Consider the following 10,039-nt stretch of genomic DNA (forward strand, 5'->3'; position numbering starts at 1 on the left):
TGGGCCAGGACCATAAAGTAGAGGAACACAATTCTCAGTTACTATATAGACACAATTTCAATTGTAATTGGATAAGGATGTTTCACGAAGACTAAAGACTTTAAACTTCAACTGGCTAGTCCTTAAATGTAGGGAGTTCTTGTAAATAAATAAATAAATACATTATAAATACACCCTTCCTAGAGAAATTGTTACAATACAACAACAAATATTGGATTATAGATAGCTCTGAGAAATATGTACCAGATATATAGGCGATAAAATTCATAGGTTCCATTTTTTGTATTAAGTTTCATAGCAGGCAGCTTTTTGTCACTTTGCAAATGTTTGTTGAACAACAACAACATTTCGTGCTGACAAGAGCTCAGCTCTTTGTATTGGTATACAAAGTACGTTTGTATTACATAGTTTTACAATTGAATAGATATTGTATGCTGATCGTATCCGAAGTAGGAGTCGTCGGAGTAGTACAAGGTAGAGTCAGGAACATTAAAGTAAAAAGGACTCTCCAGCCTTCCTCGATCTTCTATCCAAGAAGGTTGCAGTGGCGGGTCGTTCACGCTAAGATACCGATTCCAGAACCGGGCCGCATCGGTCTCCTGCGTATGGTAGAGCTGTAAGAGACGTGTAACATCCTCATCCAACAGCTCCATGATATCCAAAACGGTTTCGATTATCTGAAGACACAAAGCACAGAGCTGCTGGCAATCATATTTATTCATTTTCAATCGCTAGAGCTCCGCGCCAACGTTGAACTATTTGAAAGGATTCACAAGGCTTTGAATGCAATTAAGACGAAAACATTTACATGAGAAAGTTTTCGTGTGAAGCTCGATTAGGAATACCAAAACTGACATTAGCCGGTGCATGGGTGTTTCTTCGCCCTGTTCTTTAATAAACCTTTAATTAAATGTAATATATATTTTGTGGGATTTCCGGCAGCGTGTGCTAGAACTCAAATTATAAAATGTTTACTGGATGAATTAATCACACTCAAATGCATTTTCATGTGGATTTATGTACACTTTAAGGTGGCATGGTTGAAATCATACCCTCACGTGATGTCTCAACTGCTGATAATTGGCCAGCACGTGCTTGCTTTGATTCCGGAATGGAAAGTCGATTTCGTCTGTCCCGCTTTAATTAGTGTCAATTAGCACTGATTCGATTATGATTGTCGCTTGATACTCAGTCAAGCGATACTATACGCATGCTGCTAAAAAAGACGAACGCTTATCTATGGGACGAGTTTATCTGTCGGACAAGTGACGATTCTGATTATGACACTCCCATCGATCCGGGTGATGTAACCATAAAAATTAATTTAATCACGTTGTCTACAAATGAAGCGTGGGCGAGAGATTAGCCTTCTTTCCCTATACTACCAATATTCATATATGTATTTTCGGATGAGACAAAAGGTCAGGCGTGTCAATATACTAGATTTAATTGGAATAATCAACATTTTTTGGCAGCATTTCTAGACAAAATTAATCACTGTCTGCTGGAATTTCGTTAAAGATGAGACGCATAATAGACTAGAATATTTAAATTAAGAAATGATTCGGGGAAATTCTTTTTATTAAACGTAATAGTTTTGCGATCTCAAATATACACTCAAAATGTACCTGCAAAGGTCACTTCTGTCCTGCCACCCACCATAACATTCGGTTTCTGTGTGACTAAATCTTCGGTAGATATTGCATCACATTATTCCAACGAGAAGTCTCACAGAGCAGAGGGGTCTGATGTCTGACTTATAACGTAAAAGATAAGATCAGTTTGGTTATCTCTGCGATGGACAAGTGTAAATTTCCACGATATTTTTAGAAGAATTTTCGTAACTGCGAATCTAATTTAGTTTGTTCATCTTGGGTCAACACTCTTTGTTGATATCATTTATCATTTAAAAATACACATGTCAGAGATGCCCTACCTGATGATGGAACCCCAACCTATAATCATGTGATTCCTGAAGCTTCTGATGCTGAAACTTCATGAGTTTGCAATATCCGCTTAAAATTTCAGCATCCGCTCTAAGCTTGAAGAAAAAACTGCCAGTCGACATTGACCCAATTAACTTTTGAAATGTTCTAGCAAAATCTTTGCGAGTTTAATGACCTATAACTGAAAGTGATGGGGGCATTGATCTTCTGGGTGTACCTCAAATATACGCCTACTCTCGTACAGTTTGTAGATTGTGTGCAAAGCCTTGACACCAGATCCTTGGCGCCGACCCGCCGCTGAAATCAAGTCAATGAACCAAGCGAGGGAGTAAACGCAAGCCCCAAGACCCCGCGTGATCATGCAGTGTGCCAATTGAGATTTAATCTCTTGATATACAGTGCCTGTACACACTAACATGCCCCACACTTTATACTGTAGCGCAGTCTACATTTTCGGTTGTTTCAATTTATATGACTTGATCATAAATCTTGACTTTATCGGACGATTTGTCAAAAGCGTGGCACGGTACACAAACGCACAGGCAGGCAGGCAGGCCCGAGTGCCGATTGCCGAGCACCAAGACTACAACCGACTTAATTCACTTTCCATTGGGAGAACCGCACGAACAGTAGTACTACGAGATCGATCCGATTCGATCCGACCCAATCCGAAGTGTTTAGTTTTCAAACGCACCGTAAAGAAGAACGTCGCGAGCGCCACTTGATTGTTCTTAAATTTTCGCAAGACAAAGTACATAATTATAAAAACTTTTCAAGTGCTCCCATTCACCCACTGACACCTTCCACCCCCACACAAAAAAACGCCCACAAGAACATTGGAACTCAGCTACGCCTCCTCGCAACAACACATCCGAAGGGTCGTCGGGTTTCGGTCGTCTGTTTGGTGTCGTTGTCGGGTAGTGCTACCGCGTTGTTGGCCCCAGGTCTACAAGTATTTGTACCTGTTGCTTTACCCTTTTTTATGCCCGTCGTTCTCCAAGCGCCTATATAAACAAGTGCTCTCAACGGATTTGCGTTTATTCTGCATTGTCACACCTAACGCTCAAGATTCCCCTAAGCGGAGCAAGAGAATTTAATAAGAATTATTATATGAGTACTTTGTGGACACTTTACAAATATTAATAGACCGAAAAAGTACCACATTTGTTTAGTAAAAAAGTACATTTACAGTAAAAAAGTACAGTTACAGTGAAAAGTGTGGAAAAGATTATAAAGAACTTTCAAAACTTAAAGAAACTTTCAAGCTCTTTGCAAATAATTTAAATTACTTGAAAAAGGAGTTGCAGTTATAAGAGGTGAGTTTTGGTAAACAAGAATAAATATGTATTTAAATACATATGTGTTTATCTATACATTTATCCTACATACTTAGAAATAATGATCTTGAGGAATTTTCCTGACGATCCCAATGCTTTTCTGGAACACCTTTTATGCCATACCAATTTCGACCACTTCTGGCCCTCTTGTCCTTAGTTATTAGCCAATTTCTAATAATTTGAATCCTAAATATGTAAAAACGTTTCATTAGATCGCATTTGGTTGGCGCCAAGAAAATGTACTTTTCGCCTATTGATAAGGGGAACACTTATACATTTATTTATATTTTTTACGACACTCCAAATTATCAGCAAACATTTCAACAATGTCATTTCATTGCGGGATTTTCGATTAAAATTATTCCCATTAAGATTCTTCTATGCCGCAATGAAATTATTGTAGTCGGCTTATCAGCGCAGCAAACGGAGGGAAAGATTCGGTTCCGAATGGAAAGTCTCGTGAATCGAGTCGAGTGTCATTGTAGAAAATGCGTAGTTTTTATTTATTTGATTTGCCATTGCAAATAGTTGGCACTGGTGCTGCTAGTGGGGGGTATTCCAACTTAGATTCAGTTCCAGATAGCTTTTTGTTTACAGAGCTCGCAAAGAATGAAAAAGAGGGCGTGTCAATCGTAGATGTGAACTTATTGTCGTTGATAAGAAAGTACTGAAAGCTCTGTTCTTTCTCTGTTCTCTCCATGTGTTGGTGTTGGTTGTGGTCCGATATTTTATGACGTGTGCCTGATGACGCAGTTTATTGCGGGGCACATAAAAGAACGAGACCCATTTCTACGATTTTATTATTTAATATTCCCCCGTTTGATGATACGATTTTGGGTCACAGCAGCAAAGACCCCCCAGGCCTGGTTATGATGCGAATTCTGTTTGCTAACATAGATTAATCTTTCGCTTGAACATGAAATAAATCTAAGGAATAGTGAAATGTCTCTTGGAATTTTGTAGAACATATTTCAGAATATTCTCATCCTCTCGCTAAAACTAGTTTCGCTTGTCGCTTTCATAAGTAACCTCATAATTTGGTAATAACTTGTCATCATCTTATCGCTTATCGATCATTGTTCGGTTTCAGCGTTTTTAATAACCATCGAAATCGAACCCACACGAACCAGGGGCAGCTGTCAAATAAATTCGGCATTCCATCCACCCAGCCACAAACCTTTTCCCATTCCCATTTCGCCTTTTTCCCTGCATAGTTTTTATGGTAGACTGTTTAACGATTGGGCGTGGCACCTGCACACCGCTCGAGAGTTCAATGAAACTTGTACGCGCCTGGCCTTGACTCTAATAATAAACGGAATAGAGATGAGTCTTGGCTGGGGATCGCCAATGAATTAGCCACGACACCCAATGCATTATCAGCAACGACAACGCAGAACGGCGAACACCCAAAACGCAAACATTTTCATGTTCATTGTGCCATTAAAATGCGTTTGCTGCGATTACGCTGCCGCTGCCGCTGCCCCATCAATCATCAATCATCGCTGGTAGCAATCGCGTAGCGTGTAAGTCACGAAACGGATGACATTGCTCGGCAAAAGATTATCGCCGTGCACTTGAGATTCGAAGCGAAAAGGAGAGGCAGAGGGCCATGGAACGGAGAAGCGGTCAGATCTAGCTCAGTCGGCAACAACAAATAATGGAAGATGAAAAGTATTTTTGGGAATTTTTGATAAGTTGAATTCGCAGCTAAAATATGTTGGTTGACACCTCCCAGAGATTTCGGGGGAAAACAGTGAGTTCTAGAAGGAAAGTACATGATGGGGGAAGAACTTAAGTGGGTTGAAATAATTACTCTTTTGGTTTAGTTTTCCTCCCATTTATCTGCATCTTCATTAAGTAGTTTCATTTTTCTTACAAAAACAGCATTAATCACAATTGAAACTTCGGCATTACTGTCTGCTGCCCACCCCCCCAAAGCTAAGCTAAACACCCTAAATGACTTGTAACTTTTAACACTCAAAACCCAACCCCCACACACCCACAATTAACCCACTCACTGCTCACCTTTAACATTCTGCTGGCAGCTTGTGGCGTCAGAGCTGGTAGCTTCAGCTTAATTAGGCATTAATATTTCATAAATGTCAATTAAGGGATGTCTCACAGCGAGACAGAGACACAGAGGGAGAAGAACTGTACTCCGTGGCATATCAAATGAAGATATTGCAATGTGACCTGATTTCAAGAGCAGGCATCAAAGAAGCCTTTTCCATTTATAGACCCAGAGGCCAGAAACTTCCAACTGAAGCGTGTCCTAGATTTCAGGGGGGCACAAGGGGTACAAAATGCAACGTGACTGTTTTGAAGTGAAGCCAACACCAACGCGAACACCTAGAGTGGGCAGCCGAAACCCCTTGAAACATTTTGCGCATATATTTTGAAAACTTTGTGTTTTGTTTGTAATGGGAGACCCTTTGCGTAAGCACTGAATGGGCGAATGGGGCTGACCCGTGGGGCGTTGCTTAATTGTTCTGACCAAATTGTTGTTTGCACTTTCCACACAATATTCACGCTCCGCTCTTTGTGGCCTTTCAATTCCGCAGTACATGATGTCCACAACGTGCGGCTGCTCACTCGTCCAGTGGGGCATTGTCATTGTGCTGCTGTCAGTTGCCACAGGGCCGGGATATGCCATGCCACGTACTGGCCTGCCAACGCAGTTGTTGTTCAGCGAATTGCTCGGTGCGGGCGGTAATGAGGACAACACCTATTATGGCGAGCAATTGGTAAGTGATGGATGGAGTGTATTGAGGCACTCACATGAAGACTAAGCCACCTGTTTGGTTTCCCTTTGACTTTTAGAGGTACCAGCAGCAGCAGCAGCGGCAGCAACAGGAACAGAAACAGCAGCGGCTGCCATCGTTTGCCAGGAAGTGGCCCTCGCTGCGGGATCTTCTGCTTACCGCCGACTATGAGGATCTTGGCGTGCCACAGGATAGCAATGAGCGTGAGCTGGTCACCAGTTCCCGCTTGATCTCTCGCCTGCACAAGCTCAGCGAGAATGGAGGCGGAGGCGAGGAGTTGCGCTACAATTTGGTCAACGATCTAACCGACATGCCCGCCAAGAAGGTGGTGCCCAGTGCCTCACTCAAAGAGCACAACACCAAAAAGAATGTGCAATGTAAGTAAACGAACTGACAGCTACACTTATTACCTGATTTGTCTACAAAAAACTATCCTCAATGTGGCATGATTGACTAATTGTTTGATTCGAAACCTTTTTATTTTCATGATTATTATTTGGTCCCAAAAAATTAGTTCGTAAACAATGTAAGTGTTGCATGAAGCAATTTCCCATTTACATTTCATTGAACTAACATTTTTGTATATTTGTAATATCCATAGACATGTCGCCGTGCCACTTTAAGATCTGCAACATGGGCCGCAAACGCAATGCCGGCTCCTATGTGCCGTACTAAAGAGCAGAACTACCAGAACTACTCTGACAAGTAAACCACATCTGTCTCCCTCTAAACAACAAAGAAAAACCAAAAACTAAAAGCAGCCAAAAGTAAAATAAAAGCAGAACAATTTAACAGAATTTGCACTGTCACAGATTTGTGGAACGCGTTCAAATGCCAAGTATTGTCTATTGATTTAGTAGTTATGATTACACTATAATGTATTTTAAACAAATGTCTCGACACACTCACACGCACACCGACACACACACATTACACAAAGACACCTCTCCCCTAGTCTTGTCTCTCTTTCCCCCAACTCCCAACCCATATGAACACATACCAAGTATTTCCATATTAGTTATATGAATATTATCTATGATTCTTGTTGTATTCGAAATACATATTAAGCAAAACCTTATATATACCACAAAATATTTATTAAAAACTTAAAAAAACAAACAAAAAACACAAAAAAATGAATGATATATGGCCAAGTTAACTGAATAAATAAATAAAGGACCCGGAAAAGGGTCGCCCAAAAATGTTATCGGAATCGTTTTTGTTTTTTATTCGAAGCAAAATCTTTTGCAGACCCCAAAAGCAGGCAGCCCCTTCGGAAACATGGAATTTGAATGCCAAAAAGTGAAGCCTGTCTTTGGGCAGTGCGGCGAAAATAGTTTGGAACTTTATATTATTAAGTTTCCGGGCACTTGATTTAGAGATAGAGAACCTACGTTCAGGTACTTTATTTCTTGATGCAATTTCCGACTCTTCATACCTGAAGATATTCCAGATACGGATTTCCAATTAGTTGTATGTTCGTTTGAATATCTCAGGGTTTAATGCCTTTTCGGACACTCTTGTAGCTTGTACACCTGTCCACCAAGATATTTGACTGCTTTCAGATGCTTTTCCTTTCAAAAGCATTTATTTTGCCGCACAGATATGTTTCTTGCGGATCTGTTTGCCCTTCAGGCGATTGCTTTACATGCCAATTAACAGGTGAGCCATAAAAAATGCTCTAAAGTGTGTATTAAATGGATTTAATTGTTTTTAGTAGTCCGCCTCGCTGATGTTTTAATTACTATTGGTTATTGATTGAGTTGCTCATTGCATTGCATTAATTATATGTGTATATGCAGGCGTGAGAAACATCGATCGATGCTTCCCAGAAAATTGTTTTGTTTCAGATCATATCACGCAGCCATCACTGGCCAGTAGCCCATAATCCGAGTCATGTATAGACCGACCCCCGGGTTGCGGTTGCAAAGGCCAAGTGCCACTGCAATTTGTTTGGGAAAAGCCAGCTCAGAAGCTGAAGCTAGAGCTGGTGGACTGGTGGGCGTTGCACGTTTCCATTGGCGTTTGCGGAACCATCAGAAAGAACTCTGGCTACAGGATATGAAATATTGAAATCGATCGCATTTATGGTTCAGCAACTTAATGTCATGGCGGCGCCGTTAGCCATAAAAAAACGAAACGAACTGAAAAGCTGAAACCAGAAGGCAAACAGTCAGCACAATCCACTGGTGGTTGTAGTAATACTCGTAGTAAACGCCCAAACGCGTTCACAGGCTGTGAGAAAAAATGTTAAACAGCTGGGCAGATCGAATCTAAATACAAATTTGAAAATGTAGCAGCTCTGACGTGGCGAACTGACCCGCCGGAGACCTTCGACTGTGCCTCACATTTATGCATGCTCTTTAGCAGTGTACACGAAGTGCATTTCGATCCGTTTGCAATTACCGACTCTCAAGTGATTCATGCTTAGCTATAACTTGCATACACATCTGTTCTGTTGCTTGTCTGTTCTATTTGAATGCAAAATTGTCTTGTAATTAAACGTGCTTTTGCCTGATTCGTCGACAAATTGCCACTCGGCTGCTGTCGGAGCTGTTGATGTTCGCGAATTATGAGCCCCAACATCTCAATAAACGTACACGAGAGTAGATACTTGCAGAGATCGCAGCTAATCGGATAAGCTTCCCACGAAGCTCAGTGGCAGTTGGTTGGATGCTAATTGGGCCACACACAGGCGTAAGTGGGGAAGCTCATTGGCTAGGAATTCTGATAAGCCGACAATTATTTCTTAAACCAAGTTCAGCAATCAAAGCGCTCCTCTACTCATTTAATATTTATTTATTAATTTGTGGAAACAATTTTCAAACCAGTTCATTAGTTTTCCCACACACACAATCAATACGAACTTGAGGCTGAAAATTATTCCTAAACTGCCCCTCATAACTCTCAGATAATTAAGCATCAAAATGTTTAGCCTTAAATTTGAGATTTTTCGGTGGAGTCAAGGTCACCAACTAATTGATCAGCGAACCAAAGCAGAGCCACGTACATAAACTGACGAAAGTAAAAGTAAACCAAATGGTACGAGGGAATACTTATAGACTTGATCATTTAATTAACTTAATTTAGTTGTTTAAGTTGCCTGTTAATTGGACTTTCAAATCTGAAATGGCGCTCCGTCTTAAGCCCTGGCAAAATTGTTCATAAACTTTTCAACTCTTTGGGGCTCTGTTCAGAATTAAATTGGAATCGTAGCACAAATTGCCTGATGGGTGGGGATCGTGGCATTTCTCACACACTCCACTATGTGGTGCCTGTGGCCTGCCCTGCTGACTCAATCCTCACTCGTGTGAGAAAATTTTAGACTGCAACTGCAAGTGCAACTGCAACTGCCACAGAGCCACAGAGCCGCAAGACAATCGCAATTGTGTTGGGCTGCCTGTCTGCACTCTGCACCAGATATGCGCGGGTTTTATTATTATTTGTATGGCGTTCTGAAACGGCATTGACAAGGCCACACTTGGAGTCAGAGACGGAGCTGGAGCTCGAGTTGGAGTATGATGAAGTGCCAGCGCACTGAAATGAAATGAAATGACGCTGCCTCGTGTGAACGCATTCGGCAAAGTGTTTTCTGCTGGATTGCCGCTAAAATGTGTAATTTTCGTAGCCGGATTCCTAAATGTGCACAGGCAGCAAACATGTAAAGGATAAACCAGATATTGAACGCACTTGACATTTGCCAAGAGCAGCCTCCAGGCATTTGACCCACTCATTGAATTGCCTGCCAACATTTTCATTCATTTCTTCACTCATTCATTCATGGCACAAAACGTGCGTAAACGCACAACTCGTTTCGGTTGGCAAAAGCGGAAAATACAAATAATGTCAAGCTGGCCAAACAACTCTGTGGAAAATGGCCGTTAAGATTAGCGCAGCAAGTTGCCGGAGCCAACGTTATGCTCCACTGGCGCTGATCCGCGATGAACTTGACACATTTTACGCTGCTTCGGTGCTTCAGGCAGTGCAAACATTG

General features: G+C 41.3%; 1 protein-coding gene across 1 annotated transcript; it reads left to right on the plus strand.

The window, feature by feature from the left end:
• The first annotated feature begins 2,823 nt into the window (after positions 1 to 2,823).
• Positions 2,824 to 7,162, plus strand: LOC117893629. Its single transcript, XM_034800311.1, has 5 exons — positions 2,824 to 3,262; positions 5,845 to 6,027; positions 6,104 to 6,422; positions 6,560 to 6,571; positions 6,647 to 7,162. The coding sequence occupies exons 2-5, from the start codon at positions 5,848 to 5,850 to the stop codon at positions 6,718 to 6,720; spliced, it is 585 nt and encodes a 194-aa protein (XP_034656202.1). The 5' UTR covers positions 2,824 to 3,262; positions 5,845 to 5,847; the 3' UTR covers positions 6,721 to 7,162.
• The last annotated feature ends 2,877 nt before the right edge of the window (positions 7,163 to 10,039 follow it).

Source organism: Drosophila subobscura, chromosome J (genome assembly GCF_008121235.1).
Source record: "Drosophila subobscura isolate 14011-0131.10 chromosome J, UCBerk_Dsub_1.0, whole genome shotgun sequence".
Classification (NCBI taxonomy): Eukaryota; Metazoa; Arthropoda; class Insecta; order Diptera; family Drosophilidae; genus Drosophila; species Drosophila subobscura.

What these genes read in the sequence shown, in the direction of transcription:
- LOC117893629 (XM_034800311.1), top strand. Translation starts at nt 5,848, where the DNA reads ATGATGTCCACAACGTGCGGCTGCTCACTCGTCCAGTGGGGCATTGTC. An exon ending in CCTATTATGGCGAGCAATTG is followed by an intron (nt 6,028 to 6,103) that starts GTAAGTGATGGA and finishes TTTGACTTTTAG; the next exon opens with AGGTACCAGCAGCAGCAGCA.